Raw genomic sequence first — 26073 nt, forward strand, 5'->3', positions numbered from 1 at the left:
TTGAGTTAGTGGGAAAAACATGGGCTTTGGTATCAGATGTTGTTGAATGCTGGATGGGCTAATTACCAGTTGAGTGATCTTGGTTAAGTTACTTATCCTCTTTGAACACAGATTTGCATATCTAAAAATGAGAGAGGTTTAATTCCTGTGAAATCCACCCCAACTAGCAGCAATGGAGTACACTAAGGCTTGACAGGGTTGTAGGATTTACTCCAAATGCATATCTAAAAAATAAGACCTATATTTCTTGGGATTCCAAATCCCAGCATATTTCTGTATAACACAAAAGTTGAATTAGATAGGCAAACTTAAGCCCAAGCAAATAGAAATATGATTATTCTTTTCTACGTTAACTGTCTGGTTTTATGGTTGTAAACATGAAGGAGTGCAGTACCAGGAAGTATGTGGAGTTGGTGTTTCATTATTATACTTGGTAAACAAGGATAATAATTATGCTAATATCACAAACTTGGCCTAAATATTAGTTTAGTAGAAAATCCTATTATGATGGTCTTAAAGTCCAGTAATTATGCTTATATTAGAAAATATCTTTAATGAAATTTAAAAGTAGGAGGCCACCGAGTTAAGAAAAAGACACATGAAATAGAAAACATATTTCAAAACTACATATATGAGATTTATTTCACATTTTCTACCTACTCAGTCATGTGACTTGTTGCTACATCTGTGAACTTTCTGAAACCAAGTGACAAATATCCACAAAAGATTTTTACAATGTAGACATCACTAAAGTCTAGATTTAAAAGTCCAATGAAAATGGCACACAGTTGGCTTACAGAAATAAAAACGTACAATATATTTGAAATAGGTTTTTGGTTTTCCATTTATGCCTACATCATGGTGTTACCTGTGGATATGTTATCAACTATATTGATATCGGATACTATGACCTATGACATTTAGTATTTTTAGCAATAAGAAGCACACTTAAATCTATTTCAAAAAGTATGACATGTTAAATTCTTAGGAAAATATCAACTTTACAAAGTGTAAAACACCCAGAAGAGTAAACATATGAATTTCTCAGTCTAGGTTAGAAAAAAAGTGTTTTAAGATTTTTATTAAAAAATTTAAACAAAATTTGTTTATCATATCTAGAAACTTATACGATCATATAAAAGTTAATTTATTTATTCGGTATTATACAGAACAATGGAACCAGGGTGGCCTGCAGAGATACAGAGGCTGTGAGAGGAGGTTGGCTTAGTCAAATGCCTCTGTCCACACTGACATGGCACTTACCCAGCACCTGCACCTTCTCCTCCCACCACACGAAGAACCATTTCTGTACTTATAATATAGTTTCTAAAAATAGAACATTGATGCTATAAAAATAAAAGTATTAAAAAAAAAACCACGGGTTTAAAAAGGAACACAGAATTTGGGGTTTTAAGGCTCTTCCTGGGGGAGGAGCTTCCACTTCACCGAGGGATCAAAATCCTCCTCAAAATCACCCAGCTGCTGCTCCTTGGAGAGCTCCAGGAAAACCTGAAAGGGAGGAAAGAAATAAAGAGAGGAGAACAATGCCATACTGCCTCTGCAGCTCCAAGGGAATGCATTATACACATATATCATGGATGATACGAATCACTAAAAATGACCCACCTGCTCCAGGGTAGACTGTGAGAGGCTGTACTCCTCTAGGTCAAAGCTCTGTTTAACTGCATAGGGATGAACACGTATTAGTTCATATATTTCATATCTAGAGGTCTCATAAATCAGCATATAGTACAAATGATATATTTTAAAAAAATCTTAAATAGGTTAAGGTAATATTCATTCATGTCTTAAGTACATCGTTCAGTTAAGAATACACCAATGCATTTACTTAGGTTTGGGAAAAAAAGTGCTTGAATTATGCTTGTATGTTGTGCAGTTTTTGCGAACTGTATTTAAAGGAGAAAATGGTACTGAGTAAGCTTCCTTTCTTGCCTGTGAGCCAGTGGGTTTTGCACATTCAACACAGAAAGAGGTGGAAGACAGACACATTTTGAAAAGGCTTGCATCAGAAGATTATAGGGAAGGATTTGTGAGCTTTTTTAGAGAGCAGGTATCTTCACGGACCTCTATCCAAAAACCATTGCAGCTTCCCCTAATTGGGTTAGAAACTGTTCTTATTGACCAAAATAGACTGGGAGAGGCAGTTAGAGCTCTAATAGGAGCTCAGCAGATTGGAAATATGCCACCAAAAGTTTCAGGTCAGTACTGGGCTTGATGCCAACCTGAAGAGTGCTGTGAATGACCACATGGCCCAGAAAGTTGGAGAGTTCAGTTATATCAGAGAATGAAAAGAAGATGCATTACTGTGACCACAGATGCTCTCAAGGAGAGAATCAGACAATTCCTGATGCTCTAGGAAGTTAGACAATTCCTCTAGAACCAGAAGATCTGAATCTCTTCCTTAGGGCAGGGGATAAACAAGCAAAGATATATCACTGAGCAGTGACAATGAAAACAGTATAGCGAGGGAGTTCTGACCAGCACAGTTCAGAGTAGCAGAGTTAATGAGCTAAAATTGCAAGGAAAACATGAACCTGTGATGACAGATGCAGGGCAGTTAGTTTTAAAATGTGACAGATGCGAGGAGATTGTTTCAACGACGAGACAGGAGTCAGTTTCTTAATATACAGCCTAAGACAGTAAAAATATGCCAGTCCATGGAAAATTTAATTTTAAATATGTATGCGTAGATGTTTCAAAAGAAAATTTTCTTAAATGCATATATAACTGAGTTTTCACTTAGGTTGTACCAACATATGTGCAAAAATACATGACAAAACCCCACAAACCAAAAGTGAAAAAAATCACTCTCATTATCCCCTTGCACAGACACAGAGAATCCCTCTATCTCCTTGGTTTGGGTCTTCCTAAAATTCAATTTGAGACTGTAACTTTAAAATGTAATGCATTTTGTCACATTTCATTTTTGTCATAAAGATGATTATTTTATGATTTGAAATTATCTTCTTTCCAGGGTCTTACTTCAAAGTCATACTTCTTACCCTTCTCTAATTTGAAGAAAGCTTGGGCTAAAGGTTGCACATCTTCCACTGGCAACTTATAAACCATCAGAGAGGAGTACCTGAGAGAAAAGGAGAGGAAAGAAGAGTGATACCACCTGTGCCAGATGTGAACTGATGGCAATCATCTCTCTGGTCTTTTTTTTTCTTTTAAAAAATGGTGTTAGGAACATTTAACATGAGATCTACCCTGTTAAATTTTTAAGTGAACAATCCAGTACTGTTGACTATGAGTATGTAGGGTCCCCCAGTTTCCTTCACATTTTTCTGTGTTCTGACCAAAAATCAGAGGGTCTTGACTGCTCTGTGATCTGGCCAACAGAAGGTCTTTCCCAGCTGGTTTGAACCCAAGCTAGGGCCTTGAACATTCCCAGGAACTGATAAAGCTATTCGGATTGTTGTCCAAAACAACTAACCCCTACCCTGTGCCAAATTCCTTAAACCTTCATAAAAACTCCATAGCCTGACCCCTCACTGTAGACATGCCTAGGTAGAACACCCCTTTTCTCTCACCGTTCATCTCGAAAATTGCTGCAGCCCACTCTGTAAGGAAGTTCCCCTGATAAATGATTTGGACTGATCACCATGGATTTAGTTCTCTTTTTGGAATCCCAACTGGCCCCATCTTGGGACAGTTTGGGGAACTGTCTTGTGGAAACTCCCCTGCCACTGCTTTTGGGGTGATTCCAGCTGCAGTTTCAGTGGGACAAAAGAGAGTATAACGATGTACAGAAGATCTCTAGAGCTTATTCGTCTTGCTTAACTAAAATTTTACATCTATGATGAGTAACTTTTTATATTCATCTCTCTCCAGCCCCTAGTACTCTTTGATTCTACGAATTTGACTATTTTAGATATCTTATAAGTAGAAACATGCAGAGTTTGTCTTTATGTGACTGATTTCCTTCACTCAGCATAAAGTCCTCAGGGTTCATCTGTGCTGTCACATGTTGCAGAATTTCTTTTTCAAAGTCAGATAGTATTTCATTCCATGTACCTAATACATTTACTTTATCCATTTATCTCTCAGTCAACACTTAGATTGTTTATACATCTTGGCTATTAAGAATAGTGCTGCAATGAAAATGTGGGTGCAGGTATCTCTTTGAGATCCTGATTTCAGTTCTTTCGGATATATACCCAGAAATGCAATTGCTAGGACATAAGATAGTTCTATTTTTGATATTTTGAGAATCTACCATATTGTTTTCCATAGTGGCTGCACCATTTTGCGTTTCTGCCAACAGTGTGCAAGCATTCCAATTTCTCCACCTCCTTAGCAACAGTTATTTTTTTTGTGGGGGGAATAGCCATCCACCTTAGTCCAGTTTTTTGTTGCTATGACACTATACCACAGACTGGGCAATTTATAACAAAAATAATTTATTTCTTATTATTCTGGATGCTGGGAAGTTCCAGATTGAGGGGATACATCTGGTGAGGGTTTTCTTGTTGTGTCATAACTTGGCAGATGGCATTATAGGGTGAGAGGGGCACTCAAGAGAGAGCCAAACTGACTTTTATAACAGACCCACTCCCAAGATAACTAACTTACTCCCGAGATAACCCATCAATCCTTGAATAGATTAATCCACTCATGAGGGCAGAGCTTTCATGACCTAATAATCTCTTAAAGGTCCCACCTGGTCCTACCTTTTAATACCATCAAAATGGTAATTAAATTCCGACATGAGTTTTGGAGGGGACACTCAAACCATAGCACCATCCTAACAGATGTGAGGTGATATCTTATTGTGGTTTTGATTTGCATTTCCCTGATGACTAATGACATATAACAGTTTTTCATATACATGTTCATTTGCATATCTTCTTTGGAGAAATGTCTATTCAAGTCCTTAGCCCATTCTTAATTGGGTTATTAGTTTTTTTTGCTACTGGAGTTTAGGAATTTCCTATATACAGTCATGGACCACATAATGATGTCATAATCAATAATGGACTACATATATGACAGTGACCCCGTAAGCTTATAATGGAGCTGAAAAATTCTATTGCTTAGAGATATCATAGCCATGATGACATTATAGCATAACATATTACTCATGTGTTTGTCGGGATGCTGGTGTAACCAAACTTACTGTGCTGCCAATCATAAAAAAGTATGCAATTATCTATAGTACATAATACTTGATAATGATAAATGACTATGTTACTAGTTTATGTATATACTATACCATACTATACTTTTTATCATTATTTTAGAGTGTACTACTTCTACTTATAAAAAAAGTTAACTGTAAAAAAGACTCAGGCAGGTCCTTCAGGGGGTGTTTCAGAAGAAGGCATTGCTATCACAGGAGATGACAGCTCCACATGTGTCATTGCCCCGAAGACCTTCCAGTGGGACAAGATGTAGAGATGGAAGACAGTGATGTTGATAATCCTGACTCTGTGTAGGCCTCGGCTAATGTGTGTGTTTGTGTCTTCGTTTTTAATAAAAAATATTAAGTAGAAAAAATAAACAAATGAATAATTTTAGAAATAGAAAATGGCTTATAGAATATGGATATGAAAAAAGAAAATATTTTTGTACAGCCATACAATGTGTTTGTATTTTAAGTTATGTGTTATTATAAAAAAGTTAAAAAGTTAAAAAAATTTTAGAAGTTTATAAAGTTACAGAACACTAAGGTTAATTTATTATTAAATAAATTTTAAAAGTAAATTTAGTGTAGCCTAAGTGTACAGTGTTTATAAAGTCATGTACAGTAATGTCCCAGGTCTTCACATTCACTCACCACTTTCTCACTGACAGTCACCCAGAGCTACATCCAGACTTGCAAGCTCCGTTCATGATAAGTGCCCTATATAGGTATATCATTTTTAATCTTTTATGCCTATTTTTACTCTATCTTTTGCTATGTTTAGATACACAAGTTCTTATTGTGTTACAATTGCCTACAGTATTCCCTGCAGTCACATGCTGTACAGGTTTGTAGCCTAGGAGCAATAGGATATACCAGGTAGCCTAGGTTTGCAGTAAGCTACACCATCTAGGTTTGTGTAAGTTCACTCTGTGATAGTCACACAATGATGAAATTGCTTAACGACCCATTTCTCTGAAAGTATCCCTGTTGTTCAGCAGTGCATGACTGTATTTTGGACATTAACCCTGTGTCATATATATAATTTGCAAATAATCCTCCCATTCCATAGGTTGCCTTTCACTTTGTCAATTGTTTCTTTTGCTGTGTGGAAGCTTTCTAGTTTTATATCATCCCGCTTGTTTATTTTTGTTTTTATTGCCTATGCTTTTGTTGTCATATCCATGAACTCATTGCCAAGACCAGTGTCATGAAGCTTTCCTCCTATGTTTTCTTCTAGGAGTTCAACAATTTCAGGTCTTATGTTTATGTCTTTCATCCATTTTGAGTTGATTTTTGTGTGTGGCATAAGATGGGGTCTAGTTTCATTCTTCTGCATGTGGATATCCTGTTTTCCCAACACAATTGGTTGAAGAGACTATCCCTTCCCCATCATGTATTCTTGGCAAGCTTTTTGAAGATCAATTGGCCATATATTCAGGGATTTATTTCTGGGCTGTCTATTCTGTTCCTTTGATCTATCTATATGTTGGTCTTTACACTAGTGCCATATTGTTTTGATTTGTGTAGCTTTGTATATGGGTTGTTATTTCTATAAATGAGAGTCAGTTTTGTGTAGGAAAAAAGGGTAGAGTGAATCGATAATAATCAAAAGGAAGCAGTTCACAAGAGAACTGGGGGAAGGGAGTGTAATACTAAGACAGTTTAGTATTGTTGGCCCCTTGGATGGAAGTGAGTCGGGGCTGTCCAGATGATATTTCAAGATTTGCCAAAGTCATGTTCCACCTTATTTTCTAACTGAATACTTATTTTCTAATCTTCAACTTCATCCTTCAACAAGGAATTTATACTGCATAGTTTCTTAAAGTTCCTCAAATAGGGTAGAAATCTAGATATATTTCCCACAAGTCACATATCTCTCCTCCTCCATCCTACTCAAACTGCCTTCCTAATATAGGATAATGTAATTGAGCCTCTGGTTAGAAGAGCAGGAATTCAGCACCAAATAATGTAGGCAACAACATTTTTTAATATTTTGTTTCTCAGATAAATGTTTGTCTTTTCATCATTTGAAAATTAGGAAGATTTACATTTCATTTCACAAGACATCATTACATATATTTATGGTGCAGTCATTCTCACCTATTTCGCTTATTCCCTGTGGCTTCATGATGTATTTCTATACAGCCATGAGCTGGACATTGAATTATAGCATTGCTTTTCCATTTATATTACACTGTAGAAATATATTTTCCCACATTGTTATTATGACTTATTTCTCCTTGTTATCATTTTTCTCACCTAACTCCTAAATTATCTATCATCTGCTATAAATTCTAGGTGTTAAAAATGATCTTAAGGCTACTCTTTCATTTTTTTCTATCTATGAAAATAAATACATCAGGATGATGCTGTTACCAGAATTTACATAAAATTGGAAATGTTAATTGATTTGAAATAAAATAATTAGGTTTACCTCTTGGTTCTGCCACTTGTTAACTCCTCATGTGACCTAACCTGTCTCTTAGCCAATTTCTCTTCATAAAGATAATAATCAATTTCATTTACGAAGGATACTCACAATCCTTTTTTGAAGTCTACTCATTTTTTTACTGGAATAGCTATGTCTACACTGAAAAGTCTCTGTAAGTTTTGGATAGGATAACACAATACCAGGACAGCCCCTGGCGCATAGTGGAACCATGACATTTTCTATATCAGCTCTTACATCTGCTCTCTCTTCTCTAGTTTAATTCCTGCGGAATCCAACAAATAATCTCTTTCTTTTAGGTTTTCCTTTTGAATGACTATCACTCAACGCAACTGACAAGTAACAGTGAACATTTGGTACCATTTCCAAAATAGCAACCATGTTTACCTTTCCTGCCGAGCAGCCTGGGGGAAAAGCCTCAGTATCTCTGCATGGAGGGGCTCCACTTGTGCCAGGTTCTTCACCTTCATCTCCAGCAGGTAATCTTTGCCAAATTTGCTTTTCAGGTGTTGGATGGAACCGATACATCTGGAGGATGAGGTCATATGAGAAAGGAGAAAAAAAAACCCATTCAGTATATTGTTTGAGAACCTTGATTTGCTGCTAGCATTGTCTCAAGGTCCCTGTTGTTATACCTGGGCACAGTCATTGCAGCTGTTTTCAGTAATCTCTCCCTGCCCACAGACAAAATTTCCAGCAATGCACCTTGGGCTCAAGTGTGGGTCCAGGACAGGCACTCACCTCAACCTCCCGGACACCATGATGGCCACTCGGTCACACACGGCCTCAGCCTCTGCCATGTAGTGGGTGGTCAGGAGGGCACCCCTTTCCGTGTTTCTAAAGGTGGCCCGGATGGCCTGCCTATAATGTCAAGAGATTATTTGAAATTTAGGAAATCCTCTAATTAATCAGAAAGAGATAGAGAAAAGAATTTTTAACTGGCAAGCATGTGAATAATTAGCAAAAAGAGATTAAGCAAAAGAGGGTTCTTAGTAGGACAGGTAGGATGAGGAAGGACAAGCTAGGTGAGAGCTGTTAAACTGGAATCATGCATTGCAAGAGGGACGTTTACAGAACACAACATTCATTATAGGGTTGTGTTCAAAGAGAAGTGATAAGCAAAGACAGGCTTGTTTATGAGAAGTCTGTGTGAAGGGGAACAGAATGACATAAAATTTAACAACAGCATCTCACAACCTAGTGAGAAGAAAATAAATGTACAGTAAACGCACACAATGACAACCATGTTTACACCTTAATGAGAACTACTGTTCTCATGCTAAGTACGGAACACTACGTGATTATGGTCCAGAAATGCACCTAAAAGATAAACTGAGCACTTATGAAACTCAAGAGCGAGACCTATGGGCCCTAACAATGGTAATTCTTTCTTCAGTATGAAATGGTTGTAAAATATCATCAGGGAAAGATTTTTTTTTTTTTTTTTTGCAAAGTATTGGTTTTACAAGTGACATTGATAGTTTTTTTTGTTTTCCACAAAAGAGTTTAAGGGACAATTTTTACATAAGAAAAATGGTTCACAAACTCCATGCAAGTCATCCATGTTGTCCCTGACCGTGGTAATGTTCCTCACCACATTTGCTGCTGCCCCTCAGGGTCCATCCCGGTCGACGGCTCATCCAGAAGCACTACTGACGGGTTCCCCAGGATGCTCAGGACAAAGCACAGCTGCAAAGGGAGGAACAGCCCATCTGGTTCCCATCTACGGCACTTGCAGAACAACACTAAGCCCTGCCCGTACCTTTCTCTTTATTCCCTCTGACAAGGTCTTCACAGGAGACTTCAGCTGGTCCTGCAGCTTGAGTGCATCCACTAACCTGAAGGAAACAGGAGAGCTGTACAGTCTTCTTGACAAGAGGAAGTAGATAAGAGGATAATCCAAGCAAGGGTGGAGAAGCAGAACTCAAAAATGCAGTTCTGGAAGTACATGTGGTGGGGGGGGCGGGGAAGGAGGGGTGATATTACTGGCTGACTTGCTCCCCAACAAAAGATAATGTTGCCTTTTGAAGAGATAGAAGGACACGACATGATATTCAAATAGTTGTTCTATGACAGTCCAAATTTTAGCATTTTCTATACATTTTAGCAATGAATAATTACTTTTTAAATTTTAAATTTTATTATTATTTTTTTTTTGAGACAAGGTCTGACTCTATCCCTGAGGCTGGAGTGCGGTGGTATAATCTTGGCTCACTGCAGCCTCTGCCTCCTGGCTCAAGCCATCCTCCCACCTCAGTCTCCCAAGTAGCTGGGACCACAGGTGTGCACCACCATGCCCGGCTAATTTTTGTATTTTTGTATTTTTTAATTTTTTTTTTAGAGATGGGGTTTCACCAAGTTGCCTAGTCTGGTCTGAAACTCATGAGCTCAAGCGATGCGATCCACCAGCCTCAGCCTCCCAAAGTGCTGGGATTAGAGGCATGAGCCGCTGCGGCCAGCCTTTTAAAATTTTCTTATTTAATATGAGAAAGAAACTTAACACTTTGATATCCAGGAAAGGAGTTTCTAGTTGTAAATCTACCCAGTGTGACCTGGGTCAGCATTTAGAGTCTCCCATCCTGAATTTCCTGTGAGGGTTGTCACTCCCAACCTTCTCCTCCACCCCTCCCTTGGGTATAGAACAGAGGTGGCTCCTCTGTGTACCGTGTGATGGCAACCTCAGCATCTCCTTTCCTCAGCCCTTTCACGGCGGCGTACACCTCCAGGTGCTGCCTCACTGTCAGGTTGGGCCACAGCGCGTTCTCCTGAGGGCAGTACCCCAGGAACTCCAGGGCATCCCCTCCACCGCTCCCTTTCAGTAGCACCTGCAGACGAAAGTTCTCTCTCAGAACCTACCTTTTGCACTGCTTCTTTGAGTATCTCCATGATATCGTTCTCTTCACAAACCTAGAAAAACTAGAGAAACTCTAAACCTCATTGGGTTTAATAATCTGTAATCATTTTGCATTGGAGAAAGGTTGTCAGAGAGTAAGTACAGGAAAATAAGTGTGTCCACAGCCGACAATCCAATCTCAGCTGAAAAATCCAATATCCCATAAATGTGGTGCCTGTCCATACTGGCCAACAGTTTATATCAATTTTTTTTTAAAATCACTGTCAAAATGAAGCATATTGATTGAATTACTATTTAACTTCACTCATGGATAAACATCTTTTGAGTACCTCCTATGTAACAAGTGCTGTGTTGCCTGTGGGTACGGTGGAGGGTGGAATAACTAGTGCTTCGTTATCTGGAGTTTTCATTCTACTGAATGAATCAGGCAATAAACAAGTAAAGAAATGAATATGCGGAATAAAGATAGATCAAAAGTGGTGCTGTTATGGAAATTCAGGAGGCTGGGGTAAGAATAACTGGGGAAGTGGCAGTAGGTAGGGTAATTAGAAAGAGCCTGTCTGCTGAGGGGCCATTTCAACAAAGAGGAGAAGATACTAGTCATGGAAAAAAGGCAAGAGGCAAGGAATCTGGGGCAGAGCAAGAGCGAGACCAAAGCCCTGTGTGGGGATGAAGCTTGATGTGGAAGCTTGACGGGGAGGACAAATATGTGGCAAGAGGGGCAGGGAAGCCAGTTCCTGCAGCTGCCTGCAAGACAAGGAGGGATGTGTCCTTCCAGCCATAGAGCAGCAAGCGTTCACTGAAAGTATTTAATCAGGAGAATGCATGGATTAAAAAAAACTCACACTGGCTGATCCAATTAAGCTTATTTTGTGACACCCAAATGGCTGGCTTTCTATTTCAGATCAGACTTACCTTTTAAAAGATTTCATTCCAATGTGTTAATGAGCAGTTATTTCCTTTCGTCCCATGCCTAATGAGAAATAAAATACTGACTTCGGGCCCAGGTGGTGACTGAGTTGGAGGGTGTCCATGATTGAAGTTAAGGACTAAATTAGAGTTGGCCAAGCCACCAGCAGAGAGGAACCTTCATGAACATCTGCTCTCACAGTGGCTACAGAGGGATTGTGAATGTCAGTTTTCTCTTCTTTCATTAGTGGAGTATTTCTCAATAGCATTCCGAGCTGTCTTTTCCTTTCTTGGCTTGACTACTAGCCCCTTTCCCACGGTACAGTTTCACAGGCATCTGCCTTATATTCTGTTCTGTACTTCCCTACGACATTCTTTGTAAAAGAGTTCTTAAGGTTTTCTATCTTCTGCCATAGAATTTAGGAGAAAATGTTTGATCTCTACCCTATGATATCTCTCTTAGATAAACCTGAGCCCTTTTTCTGTTTGCCTAGCCACCTTATACAACTAAATTACAAGTACAATTAAAGTCAATTTCACCTCCTTGTATCTCATTTTTGATCTGTTTCTTGAAAACACTCCCAAGAAATAGTTGCATTTGCACAAAAATGTATGTTCCAATAACTAAGCACTTTGTGAAGGACAACTGTCTAATACAGTTTTTTTAAAAACAGTTTTATTAAAGATTAAATATTATATACTGGAAAGACAATGCTCACTAAAAGTGCAAATCCATGTGACTGATGGCAGTATAAATAGGATGTGTGTGAATTCTGGCATTAATTTCAGCTCTGATGCTGGACATTCTCTCTTAATGCCTTTAATAATTACCCCTTCATGGTGGCTGCAGCCCATCTGCATCCGTTACAGCGAAGATGCCAGCTGCAGCAAGGGAGATGTCTTAATGCCTTTAATAATTACTCCTTGATGGCAGTGGCAGCCTGTCTGGAGCCACCACAGCAAAGATGCTGGCTGTAGCAGGGGAGGTGTGACTGGGGCTGTGTACTCTGGGGGACTGGCAGGGGCCAGAAACAGGTAAGAGCCCTGCCCTTTACTGAATTGGAGCATCCTTTACTGAATCTCAGGGGCTGTTGCATGCTCCAATTTTGGAGCAAAGTTGTGGCCAATCCCAGGTGCTGTTGCAACCCTGCTGGGTGTGTACGTGCCCAGGGTGGAACTGCCATGCCAGCCTCCTGCCACCTCAGCTCCCTCTGGATTTTGGGCCCTGACAAGTGTGGGAGGGAGTCCGGGGAGGTGCTGAGGGCAGCTCAGCACGGACTTTCAGGTGCACCTCAGCACAAACCACCTGGATGCCATAGATGGCATGTTGATGGCAGCAGGCAGACAGGTTCCTGGATAGAAAGGGGTGGTTCTCTGGTGAAACCCCACCTTCAAGCCAGGGACGGCCTGAAGCCTGGGTGCCAGTTTGCCGGTTCTAGGTGGAGTCTGTGACCCAGAGTGAGAACTTATGATGCTTTTTCCAGGCCTGCCCATGGCCACTCATGGACCAACTGGCACACACTTCCTCCTTTCTGAGCCCATAAAAATCCCAGACTCAGCCAGATTCACACAGACATAGGGACTACCAGCTGCAGAAAGGAGCTACCCACTTTGGGTCTCCTCTCCATTAAGGGCTGGACACTCATTGAGATGACCTGCCTGCAAATAGGAGACCCACTTTTGGTCTCCTGAGAGCTATTCTGTCACTCAGTGAAGATCCTCACCTCCAGTTGTTCACATACCTCATTCTTCCTGGACATGGGACAAGAGCTCAGGACCTGCCAAATGGTGGGACTAAAAAAGCTGTAACACAAACAGGGCTGAAACATGCCCCCCGCTTGCCATGTTGTAGGCAATGAGAAGCAGAGAAGAGCTTCAGCCCTTCGGGGATCCCAGACTTAGGGGCTCCCCGAGCCAGGGCTGTGACACCCTTTTTAGGGCTCTGTGGTTTCTGGCACCTCCAAGCTTCTGGGTGCCACCACGTTTTTTGGTGCCTGCAGTGGAAGCTGCTTGCAGTATGCCTGGTCCTGCCACAGCCTTACATGGAGCTGGTGCCTGTGCCAGTGCCTGGAGCTGCCTGCCCTGCCACAACCAGCATGCCTGGCTGTGTGCAGCAGCCAGACCCCATGCTTGCTCACACACCCATCACTGCTCTGCACCTGGCTCACTCTTGGCAGGCTTGGGATCCAGGCTGGTGGCATGAACAGAGTGCAGCCTGCTGAGCTGAGTGGACAGAAAGAGCCCAGCGGGTCTGAGCCAAACTTGGGCAAAGGCGCCACCAGCTCCAGAGGTTTTGACTGGAAAAGCGACACTCCAAGGATTCTGTGACACCCTTTCAGTGCTTAACTTTTGTGTGCATTTATGTGATAATTCGTGAATTTATTCTCTTGTGTAGTTCATTAATCACTTCAGTTATCTAAGGATTAAGTGACATTTGTTGTTTTTAAGGTCATCAAATCTTATAAATCTATTTCACCATTAGATAACATATCTTCCACATAATTCACCTACCTGTCCAGCAGTTGGTTTTGTGTCTCCAGTTATCATCTTAATGGATGTGCTTTTACCAGCTCCATTGTGTCCTAATAGTCCTAAAACTTCACCTGAAAAAAAGGTTGCACTTAATATTAATCTATTTTAATGGTAACATTAAGAGTAAAACATAGTTGAAGTCTCACTATGTGACAAGCATTTGCTATTAGTTGTCATTTAATTGTCACAACCACCCTGAGAAGTTGTTATTGTAGCCCCTTCTTATGTAGTTGGGGCAGAAGCTCTCAATGATGGGGTTACCTGTGCAAAGTCACACTGATGGGAAGTGGCAAAACCACTCTTGGAAGCCAAGTGTGTCAGATTCTGTCTCCTGTGATCCTAACCTTGGTGCAATAGTGGCACAAACTGAGGTCATCTAACACTTGCTGGCCAAGCCTTCAGAGTGTGCTAGCACATCTTGTCGGTTCTCTTGTGAAAAACAATGAACATTAGGAAATCAATTGTGTTCATTTAACAGAAATGTTATTACTTAAAAGTTCATCTTATTAGAGAGCTTATGGTTTAATGTAGATGTGACTAGGCTCCTCTTCGTGAGGTGAGTTAATTTAAGTTAGAAATGAAACATATAAAGGAAGCTGTCATTGTCATTCTCCTCTGGGTCTGCATGTGAACCAAGAGGTGGTGTCCAGAATAATGCTTATTAGGAACCAGGAACCTCTAAGGAGGGCTCTGAGCCAGCAGTGGAAGATCCCCATGGCCAACCTTTTCTAACACAGAAGGAGACATTTCTCGTGGCTATCTTATTCTTCCTCTTGGAAAAACAGCCTTTCCTCTTCCCTGCATACTCCTTGCGCAGACAGCTGGCAATGATGACTGGCTTCTGTGAATGACAAGAAGTTATGTCAGACCTTAATTCTCTCCATTAGCTTTGAAACAAAATTCCATCTTCCCATTGGTTGGACCCTTTGTTGCCCCAGCCATGCATCAAAGAAGATCTTCTATTTGGTGACATGCACCTTGGCCATGCCCCTATCCTAACACTTGGTTTTAGAGAGGAGAGACTGTGATTTTCCTCTCCTACAAAGGCAGTTTTTTCAGGAGCACAGTATTTTATACAGCTTGCCTGTCCTTTCAGAACAAACAGGGGCAATGAAACTTAGAGAAGCACTGATTATCCTCAAACAACAAAACAAATGCTGTGGGCTGAACCTGACCCTGAATTTGTACTGTGCACTTTCTCCAACAAGCGATGATGTTTGCTGCTTAGCTCAGTTTCTGAAATTATTTCTTGGCTTTAATAATTTCTATTGCACTCTATTTTTAATTTATTCTAAGAACAAAAGAGTTAACATGACTTTTAGTCTGCTCATTTAATTGTAAAAATGGCGATTACCTACTAAAATAGTGATCCTCATTTGTAAGGAATAGAGAAACTCAAAATCATTAGAGAATTAGACTGGTAGGTTGACTAATAAAAAAAACCTTTGTGTTATGTTTTACCTCATCAAAATTAGTAGAATTCAAGGCATTTGCTGTTCTCACTCTTTCCATCTGAACATCTTCATCTTCTCCTTCTGGTTCTTCTGGATTTTGACACACATCACTACTTCTTGGAGAAATTCTAGAGTCAAAACCATCCATTAATATTGATTTCTGGCTTTCATCTTTGTATCAAAAGTTGCATTCTTTAATGCATATGTTTGAGTAGTACGAGCAATTAACAAACCATCATAATCTCCCTTCACAACTCCCATCCCCTTACAACCCCCTTGCTTATCTTATCTATAGAAATATGTTTTTTTTGATATCAACTTGAAACCTAATAGCTGACAAAGAATTTTTATATCATAACTCAATGAAGTAATTTTTCTGGGAACCCTAGCTTTGACACCACCATGTTGACATCATTATGTTTTCATGCGGAAAATGGGCCAGAATATTTGTAATCAGGAGTTTCTAGCAAAATACAAGTTAAATGCTTGGTCTCTCGTTTCTTTGGAATATGTGGCATATTGACTTTTCCTCTCCTTTCTAAGTCTGATCATATCCAGGATATACTTATTCTAGTCTCTCTTCCCTTGATTGCCTCCTTCATACTGATCTCAGAAGATTTATTAAAGGTCTGCTTTCATCTTGGCAGTCTCCCATCCAACTTTCAGTAATAGCAAAAGATGAAATTGATGTGGTATGGGAGACACAGAGGGAGCAAGATGCTTATGGTCACTCTTCTTTGTATGGTGCCAAAAATAGTCTCAGCTTTTAAGCCCCATTGACAACTGAACCAGTCTGTGATCCACACTGGCTGGGATGCTCATTACCAGGAAAAGAACACAGCTATTGCTGTCCTTGGCCAGTGGATCATTCTGTTCCTTCCTCCTGGATGAATGGCATTTATTCAACTGGCAATGTATTGTTTGTTAGATGAGACCGGCCACATTTAACTTTCCCCAGTGCTCCACTGTGGATAGTGTCAGATAGAGCCTTAATACTCCATGTTTCAGGTCTGTTTCCTCCACTAGATCATAATCTTCTTGGGTTTAGGTATCTGGATCTATATTATTTGTATGGGCACATGGTTCCTACTCCAGCCTATCCTAGCACAACGGCACCTCTTTGTTAATGAATTGATTTATGCATGAAAAATAATTTACAATATTGATCAACAAAATAAAAATCTGATTTGTTTTTTCCAACCTAAAGAAAGGATCCTTTCTCATTGATTTCTTTCCAAACTTCCATTCCAGACATCGAAGAGTAAAAAGAAAAATGATAAAATGAAGGAAAGGCTAGGAATAAAGAAAGATGCACAATTAGAAACATAGAAAGATAATTGTTCAATATCAGAGATGTACTAATAATAACTGAACTACAAGAGTACATTCAGTGAAATAATTACAAACTCCTAATAACCTATCCAGCAAATTATGAAACTATCAAGTTCATTATTTTCTTTTTTTTCCTTTTTTTATTTTTTATTATACTTTAAGTTTTAGAGTACATGTGCACAATGTGCAGGTTAGTTACATATGTATACATGTGCCATGTTGGTGTGCTGTGCCCATTAACTCGTCATTTAACATTAGGTATATCTCCAAATGCTATCCCTCCACTCTCCCCCCACCCCACAACATGCCCCGGTGTGTGATGTTCCCCTTCCTGTGTCCATGTGTTCTCATTGTTCAACTCCCACCTATGAAGACTTGGAACCAACCCAAATGTCCAACAATGATAGACTGGATTAAGAAAAAGTGGCACATATACACCATGGAATACTATGCAGCCATAAAAAATTATGAGTTCATGTCCTTTGTAGGGACATGGATGAAGCTGGAAACCATCATTCTCAAGTTCATTTTCAATCTTTTTTATAGAAACATAGGAAACAACTATAGTTATGTGATATTATTACTTTATCATCTCCTCTAACAGATGTACAGAGTCCTTAAAATTTGGGAGGCACATTACCTAGTCATTTGATCTTTGTAAAAATAATTCTTCCAGATTTTACAAGCATTGTATCTCCTTGGGCTATAGATACCTATATCTCTACCTTAATAAAAAAAAGTTTCACAGTGTGTACAGAAACGAAAATTATTAAATTTAGTAAAAAGTGATAATTTTTAAAGAAGAGTGTGTTCTTACAATTAGGAATACCAGAAATGGCTGTACATCCATTCGTTCTTCAGAAAAGAGAGAAGAAAAGAGAAGCTGCAAAAGAAAAGACAATTGCTAAACAGGGAGTTTGTTGTTTCCTGAGTTTTGTCCACATATGTGTGAATTGGCCCTAAACAGCCCTGCTAACATTTGACCATGACTATCACCTAAGTGTCCTTTCTAAAGTGTATAGCAAGAGGCTGTCTTCCTTCCTCCCAAGGTCTATGAGCTTTTGTTTGAAGCAACAGGATTTATCAATTACTAATCACCTGGCGAGAGAATCCTGGAGATCCGTGCTAACCTCCCCAAACAGTGAGAGACAGCGTTTATTCTTCTCACACAGAACTTCACACACCTTCCTGTGCCCATTGTTTCTCTTTGTGGGGCCCCTTCTCTTCCTTTCCCCTTCCCATAGATACCTCTTCACTCATGTACTGTAGCTTCCTTCCTTTTGCAGAACTATAGGTATCAGTCAGCCAGAAAAAAGGACTTTGTTTATATTGGGTGCTTCTTTAGAACTCTGAAATCTCAAAGATTAGGGAAATTTCGTTTGCTTCCTTCTAAAGCCGAGCATATCAAGGAGGAAATAAGGCCCCACATGAGTATAAGGACTACTCTGTTTCCCATCACCCCTTACCCTTCCTTCCCATATATTAACCAGGACCAAATTTTCCATTACCAGTCAGCTGGAACATATTGGTTTATCTGGAAGAAAATCAACTGGATTCCATGAGGTAGAAATCTTTGAACCCCATGCACTTTAAACATGTTATAGTAGACCTTCAACATTGGGCAAAGCTTCACAGTTGGTCATGAGTTTCAGGGGACTGAGACAAACTGTGTCATTACTTACATGAGAAGATAAGAACAAACAGCCAATCATTGTGGCAGGTGGTATTAAAAAAGTGAAGATAAATGGAATATCACTTTCAAAGATATTGAACGCAAATCCAGCTACAGAGAATACAGTGATCTAAAAAAAGCAAATATGAAGGTTAATCACTCTGAATTTCAGTGTAAGTTCCAAATCGAGATGGCTCATCTTGAAGATATTACTAATTTCAACTCCAGTCTCGCAAACCAAACTGAAATCAGTGCATCTCCACTAACAATTTATTTTAGTGACTCAGCCAAATTCCTTTGGCCTAGAGTTTCACAAATGAGGTATCACTTGATAAATCTAGGATGGGATAGTATAATTTTTTTCTCTGTTTTTTTTTTTTTCTTTTTTGAGATGGAGTCTTGCTCTGTTGCCCAGGTAGAAGTGCAGTAGCGTGATCATGGCTCACTGCAGCCTCAAACTCCTGGGCTCAAGTGATCTTCCTCCCTCAGACTCTCGGATATCTGGGGCTACAGGTGCATGCCAACATACCCAGCTAATATTTTTGTATTTTTAGTAGAGATGGGGTTTCACCATGTTGCTCAGGCTGGTCTTGAACTCTTGGACTCAAGTAATCCACTGACCTAGGCCTTCCAAAGTGCTAGGTTACAGGTATAAGACACACCCAGCACCCATAGATATAATATTTTAATTAAAGTAAATAAACTTTAAAAAATAAAAGTAGATGAGCAAAAATCAAAGAAAAAATTGAAATTGATATCTAACAGAAATAAAACAACAAAAATGAAAGGTAAGACTTTTGGTAACTATACCAATGGGGAAATAGAAGCATTTAACAACATGGAATGGCTTAAGCAGAAGTACTAAAATACAAAATTCAGGGATAACAGAAAGTGACAGGTACACTGGAAGCCCTCATATTTTACCTTCTAATACACTGCAATGACTGCTTTAAAGTTTTTGTACTTCTAATTTCTCTGTCTTCCAAACCAACATTTTTATGGCTATCAAAGTATTCTTCCTGCAAGTTTATCTCCAATCCTATTTCTGTTCTGCACTATAAGCTTTTAAATTCTTGAGAACATCATTTAAGGGCAGCCATGATTTTATTTTTTGCCATAACTAGGACCATGGCCATTGTGCACCTTGTTTTTTGTCTATATCTAGGAGAGATTATTACCAGTTCCTAGGATCAGCTCGGACTTTTCCTCTGCTAGGTCGCTGTTCGTTATCTCTATTTGCACCTCATACTTCTCTCAGCTGAAATCTTACTCTTTTTCAGATTTCATCTTTTAAAAGAAATCTCTGCTTTCATTTTCACAAATCAATCTCTCCCTTATCTGTTTTTCATGGATCTCTTTATTATTCAGTTGTATAATAGACTCTTAAGATGGAAAATAACTCGTGACTGTTTAAATAAGTGGCTGCTTACTCATCTGTTTGTCTTTTGAGAGCTCTTTCAGGATTGAAACTGTCCATTTAATCTGTTTCCTCCCATTATCAGTCTTAACTTGGACACACTGCAGAAGTCAACAATTATTTATTGAATTAATAATTTACTTTTTGGCATCCTGAAATCATAGGAAATTAGAATAGACACTCTTAAATTATACACATGTTTCCTCCTAATTTAGACAAAAGAAGAGAGGCTTTATGGAATTAATTCTTATTAAGGAGTTTGGTGAAGTAATTTCTAGTTTTAACCATGTCAGTAACTGAATTTGTAATCTTGTGTTTATTATAGACCATAATATTATCATCCTACAGAAGGCAAAATTTAAAGGATTAGCTCAGAATTGTATATTAAATATATACAGTATACATCCACAAGAAATATACTTACAACATAGAAACAAAATGACCAAATGCCACTATTTTTTCTCCCCTTGCGAAAGATGAAGGAAATCACGTATGTCATGAAGATGAGGGAAAAGGAATAACCAACAGCACATGGGATCTAAAATCAACAGGAATGTGAAGCTTAGTTAAATATAAATGCAATCAAGGAAAACATTTAGGATTCAAAAGATTGTCATAGCCCAGGATTTTATAGTTCTTTAATTTATGACCATATAAATATTGATAGAAATGTTTCAAAATTTCAAATTAAATCACACAATGATATTGTGAATATTGTCACTTACTTGAATATTGTCACTTACTTGAATAATATGAATTATTGTAAGTAGCATGTCTTCGAAGTTCGAAATGTAGCTCATTAAATATATAAAAACGAAGACCAAGAAGTACAGGGAAACATCCACCAGCGCCTGCCCAAACCAGTAAGCAGATGGCGAGAGTCCGGAAATCCGTAGCTGGGATCGAGCTCTGTTCTAATTAGGAGACAACAAAGATACAAAGTTTGTGGCTTAAGAAAATGTGGATTATGCAAGGAACTATTCAAGCAAAATCTTTATTTGTAACAATTCTAGATTATGTCTACAAATGTAATCTGGACTAAGGGATGTGGATAGTTACAAACATAAATAACCAGTCTGCTGCTTTAATGAACTACATTGATGTTCATCACACACCTGGAAGAAATATGTAAAAGAAGACCTTAGAATGATCAAAGCATGAACACTGCAGCAAACAAAACAGTGATTTCATGACTTACATGGGGGTAGGGGTGAATGGGATGGACAGTTTATTCCCTTAAACAACTACCTTCTCATCACAGTGATTCCTCTCTCTCTCTTTTTTCTCCTCCATATATATATATATATATATATATATATATATATATATGGATATATATATGGATATATATATGGATATATATATGGATATATATATATGGATATATATATGGATATATATATATGGATATATATATGGATATATATATATGGATATATATATGGATATATATATATGGATATATATATGGATATATATATATGGATATATATATGGATATATATATATGGATATATATATGGATATATATATATGGATATATATATGGATATATATACACACACGTATATGGATATATATATGGAGTGTGTATACATGTGTGTTTATTTTATATACACACATATATACACACATATATACACACTCCATATATATATACACACACACATATATAATTGCTTTATCCTTTAATTGGAATAAAAGAAATTGGGTTGTTCTGCCATAGTCCAAATTCAAATATTTATCACTGATTCAAATATTTATGTGTATCTACATAAATATAAATACATTTATAAATGTAAATGTATTTTACATTATTTGTCATTCCCTAAATAAACATACCAAATTACATGTTTTAAAACTACTTATGAAGTGATGTGGTTTTCAGTATAATCAATAGGTTTGTATATTAAACTATTCTAACAGTTGTGAATTTTTTTCTTTTTAAAAATACTTAAATTCATTTGTTGATGGGCTTTGATGAGCTAAATGATGCTCCTGCCTGAGACATAATTTGACCTAAAGATTCATATCAGAGCCTCACAACATCAGACACAGGTCTATGCAGGTAGTTGAATTGGTAAGGAATTGATGATTGACTAAACATATTAGAGGCAAGAGAAGAATTGAGGATGATTTTTGGATCTTTAGGAAATGACTGAGCATGTGGTGCTGCTATATATGGAGAAAGTAGCGAGGGGGGGAATACATTCAAGTAGCTCTACATTCAGTTCAGTTTTGGAAGCATGAAACTTGAGACATCTGTGCTGCTTACTGTGGAAATGCTGAGAAGGGAGTTTGTATCAACATTGGAGGTCAAATTAGATACAATTAGAGATCTGGGGTAGAGTCAGATCTGGGAGTGACTAGCTGGTAGAGGGGATTCAAAGCCATAGAGCTAGATGGGTTTGACTAAGACAGAATGGTATCTAACATGAGAAGACAGCCAACGGCCAATATCTCAGGACTTCCGAAATTTAAATATTCCATAGAGGAATGAGAATCTCCAAAGGAGACAAACAATGGACAGTCTTAGGATAAACATGGTGAAATTGTGGCATCACAAAAGCCAAAGTAAGTGTTCATGTTTCCCGCAGAGGAAGTTTTAAAGTTTGGATTATGTTAACACCAGAAAGACTTAGAGTTACATCAAACTAGTAAATAGAATTTCTTGAGATTCCTGCATGTTCCACATGAAAAGGGAACATTACATAAATCATACACTCTTTTTGTGGGCAATAGAGAGAGAGAAAAAATGAAACAGATGAGATGACACAGTAGAGATGCTTACACAAGGTTTCATAGACTTTTCCCATAAAGTCACAAAAATGGGAGTTGGCCTGGGTTATTAATCATATAAATTCACTGCCTAAGATTGCCACTCAAAATCTGGCTCCACTGCAGAACTACTGAATTGGAATCATCTTTTAAACAAGACGCTAAGGTAATTTGTAAACACATTACAGATTTGTTTGGATTAATAAGTGTTTGTAAATAAACATTTGTAAGTTGTCAGTTCAATATTGAATTTTTCTCTTTATCTTTTCAAGATCTCGCATTTCCAAAAATATCATTTCCTTTTATTTCTTTTTTTATATTTAAATTTTATTTAAAAATAAGAACATCATAATTCTTTTTTTAATTATTTATTTTTTATTTTTTTATTTTTATTTTATTTATTTATTTATTTATTATTATTATACTTTAGGTTTTAGGGTACATGTGTGCAATGTGCAGGTTAGTTACATATGTATACATGTGCCATGCTGGTGCGCTGCACCCACTAACTCGTCATCTAGCATTAGGTATATCTCCCAATGCTATCCCTCCCCCTCCCCCCCACCCCACAACAGTCCCCAGAGTGTGATGTTCCCCTTCAATATCTTTTTAATTTTGGGGGGTATAATTCTCAAACAAGAAAAAGTACCCATATTAAGTATATAGTTGAATGAGGTCTGATGAATGCATATGTTTCTGTACCACAATCACAAGCAAGGTGTAGAACAACCCCTGAAGTTTCCCATGATCCTTTGCAGTCAATAGCCTTTACCACGGGTTACAAGTGACCCCCCACACCCCGAGCCTGCCTTCTGTCACTATAGATTAATTTTACCTTTCTAAGAATTTTATATAAATTAAATCATCCTAATTAAAAGTACCTAATTATTTGTGGTTATCATTCCCTCAGTGTAATGGTTCTGAGACTCACCTGTGTTGGTGCATTTATTAGTTGTTCCTTCTGTTATACTGCTGAATAGTATTCCATTGTATGGCTATATCAGAATTTGTTTATCGATTCACTGCTTGGGGGACACGGGTTGTTTCAAGTTGTTGGCTGTTATGATTAATGCTATTCAGAACATTAATGCTCAAGTGTTTATGTGGAAAGATGTTTTTTCTTCTTTTGAGTAAATACTTAGAAGAAGAATTGCTAGGTTATAACAATAAGCATATTTTTAACTTTATAAGAAACAGCCAAATTATTTTGCAAAGTGATTGTACAATTTACAATCCCACCCACAATGCATGAGAGTTCCGGTTTCTCCACATCCTCATAAACTCTTGATAGTGTTGGTCATTCTAACATTATTAGTTTTATTGAGTATGTAGAGCTATCTCACTGAGGCTATTTTCCTGATTGCTCATGACATTAACCATCTTTTCATGGGAGTATTTTCCATCTGTACATCTTCTTTGGTAAGGTATATATACAAATACTTTGTCCATTTTAAAAATTAGGTTATCCTCTATTACAGAGGAATGAGAGTTCTTTACATATTCTTGATACAAATCTTTGTCACATATATAAGTGTAGTTAATATTTTTCTCCCAGCCTGTGGCTTGCCTTTTATTTTATTTTTAAATTAGTTAATTAATTTATTTTTTGAGATGGAGTCTCGGTCTCTTGCCCAGGCTGGAGTGCAGTGGCGCAATCTCAGCTCACTGCAACCTCAGCAGTCCAGGTTCAAGCGATTCTCCTGCCTCAGCCTCCTGAGTAGCTGAGATCACAGGCATGCACCACCACACCCATCTAATTTTTGTATTTTTAGTAGAGACGGGTTTTTGCCATGTTGGCCAGGCTGGTGTCAAACTCCTGATCTCAGGTGATCCGCCCACCTCGGTTTCCCAAAGTGCTGAGATTACAGGTGTGAGCCACCAAGCTCGGCCGCCGTTTATTTTTTATTGGTGTTTTACAAAGAGCAGAAGCTTTTAACTTTGATGAAGTTCAAGTTATCTTTTTTAAAATAGCATATGCTTCTTCTTCCCCATCTGAAAAATATTGCCTATCACAAGATCTGTGATTCATTACAAATTAATTTTGTGCATGTGACAGATGTTAAGAACATTTTTCTTTTCAGAATGATACCAACTTGTTCCACCACAATTTGTTGAAAAGTCTTATCTTACCCCCATTTAAGTTATTTGGTAATTTTATTGAAAATCAGTTGATATATGTGTGGGTTTATTTCTGAAATGTCTGTTTCATTTAAAATATCTACATAATTATTCTTAATTAATACAACACATTCTTAATTACTACAAGTTTGTAGTGAGCCTTGAAGTCAGAAGCATATTTTCCAGCTTTGCTTTTTTTTTTCAGAGTTGGTTTGTCTATTCTAGCTTGTTGGAATATCCAGATAAAGTTCAGAATAATTCTCTATTACCTATTTATCTATATATTTCAACTTATAAAACTTTCTTTTATTTTTATAACTTAGAATTTATGTCTGAATTGGCTGTTCAATTAAGCATGTAGAAATATTCTTATGAAAAATCCTGTAAAATTATCTTCTGCTTTCAATTATGCAAAATAATGGAAGTTGCAGTTACTCATTATTACCTTATAATCATCGATGCTGCTCATGGCAATGTAAGGTGGGCAACTCGATGTTAAAACCAGCCAGAACATGACATATGCCAGGAATCCGATTGGATTGTCCTGTCCATTCTGAAAAACCCAAAGAATACAATGAACTGAATGATGAAATTTAAAGTTAATTTTCCAGAATACATTTTTTAAATTTTAGACTAAGTTTACATAATTCTGCCTTAGGTCCCTTTTGAGATTCCCAGACTCCTTCATTATCCTTCCAGTTTTGACACTTTACTTTTGGCTTTATACTCAAATTTACAGATAAGTGATTGAAAAGATGAATGCACTGATAACATTTGGAAAATAAGAAGAACAAGATTTTTCTCTTTTCTTGCCTTACGATTCTAAAATTTATTTTGGTGCTAAATAATAAATTATAATTCACAGTTGACACATTCAATTTCTTAGCTGATCTTTATCTCAAATGTGACAGCTTGACTCAAAAAATATCCGACATTTTATGGGTACAGTGATAATAAGTTAGTTTTTTAGGTACATCATGAGACCAGATAAATATTGGTTGAGGATGCAAAAGTAGAGATGAAGTACTAGAAGGGAGAGCAAAATCACCAAGAAAATCTTTGCCCTAGTTCCATCAGTTGTTACTCCTGTTTGTAAAAATCTTTAAGGATAAAAGATCACAAACTCTCTTGAAAGCCAGTCCCATGTTATTTTCATGATTCATATAGTTGCTTCTTTGATTAAACACATTACTGAAGAAAGTTCTAACCAGAGCCTGGTGGTCTTCAGCTTGGTCACCAGAAAGACACTTGCTAACCATAGATGGTAAGGTTATAGCTTATTGTCTGGATGCTTCCAGAATGTCCTGAGTATTGGGTAGGGTCAATACTTAGTGGCCAATCTATTGACTTTGGGCAGGATAGAAGCAAGTTGTGAAAATCTGGGAAACTCTGACTTTGGGGGCAATGAG

General features: G+C 37.9%; 1 protein-coding gene across 2 annotated transcripts in view; it reads right to left on the minus strand.

Moving 5' to 3' along the window:
• Nucleotides 1-615: 615 nt before the first annotated feature.
• Nucleotides 616-26073, minus strand: part of ABCA8 (ATP binding cassette subfamily A member 8) — an 88531-nt gene continuing 63073 nt past the window's right edge. For both annotated transcript variants that reach the window (XM_054457418.2, XM_054457417.2), the window contains exons 23-39: nucleotides 25110-25217; nucleotides 20512-20682; nucleotides 20193-20306; nucleotides 18362-18481; nucleotides 17497-17562; nucleotides 16549-16640; nucleotides 15355-15475; nucleotides 14617-14734; nucleotides 13873-13964; nucleotides 10263-10423; nucleotides 9361-9436; nucleotides 9193-9287; nucleotides 8340-8459; nucleotides 7986-8126; nucleotides 3024-3103; nucleotides 1627-1682; nucleotides 616-1509 (exon numbers count right to left, since the gene is read on the minus strand). In XM_054457418.2, coding sequence (XP_054313393.2) covers nucleotides 1411-1509; nucleotides 1627-1682; nucleotides 3024-3103; nucleotides 7986-8126; nucleotides 8340-8459; nucleotides 9193-9287; nucleotides 9361-9436; nucleotides 10263-10423; nucleotides 13873-13964; nucleotides 14617-14734; nucleotides 15355-15475; nucleotides 16549-16640; nucleotides 17497-17562; nucleotides 18362-18481; nucleotides 20193-20306; nucleotides 20512-20682; nucleotides 25110-25217 — 1830 coding nt within the window. In that variant the 3' untranslated portion in view covers nucleotides 616-1410. The remainder of the gene's footprint in view (nucleotides 1510-1626; nucleotides 1683-3023; nucleotides 3104-7985; nucleotides 8127-8339; nucleotides 8460-9192; nucleotides 9288-9360; nucleotides 9437-10262; nucleotides 10424-13872; nucleotides 13965-14616; nucleotides 14735-15354; nucleotides 15476-16548; nucleotides 16641-17496; nucleotides 17563-18361; nucleotides 18482-20192; nucleotides 20307-20511; nucleotides 20683-25109; nucleotides 25218-26073) is intronic.

Source organism: Pongo pygmaeus, chromosome 19 (genome assembly GCF_028885625.2).
Source record: "Pongo pygmaeus isolate AG05252 chromosome 19, NHGRI_mPonPyg2-v2.0_pri, whole genome shotgun sequence".
NCBI lineage: Eukaryota > Metazoa > Chordata > Mammalia > Primates > Hominidae > Pongo > Pongo pygmaeus.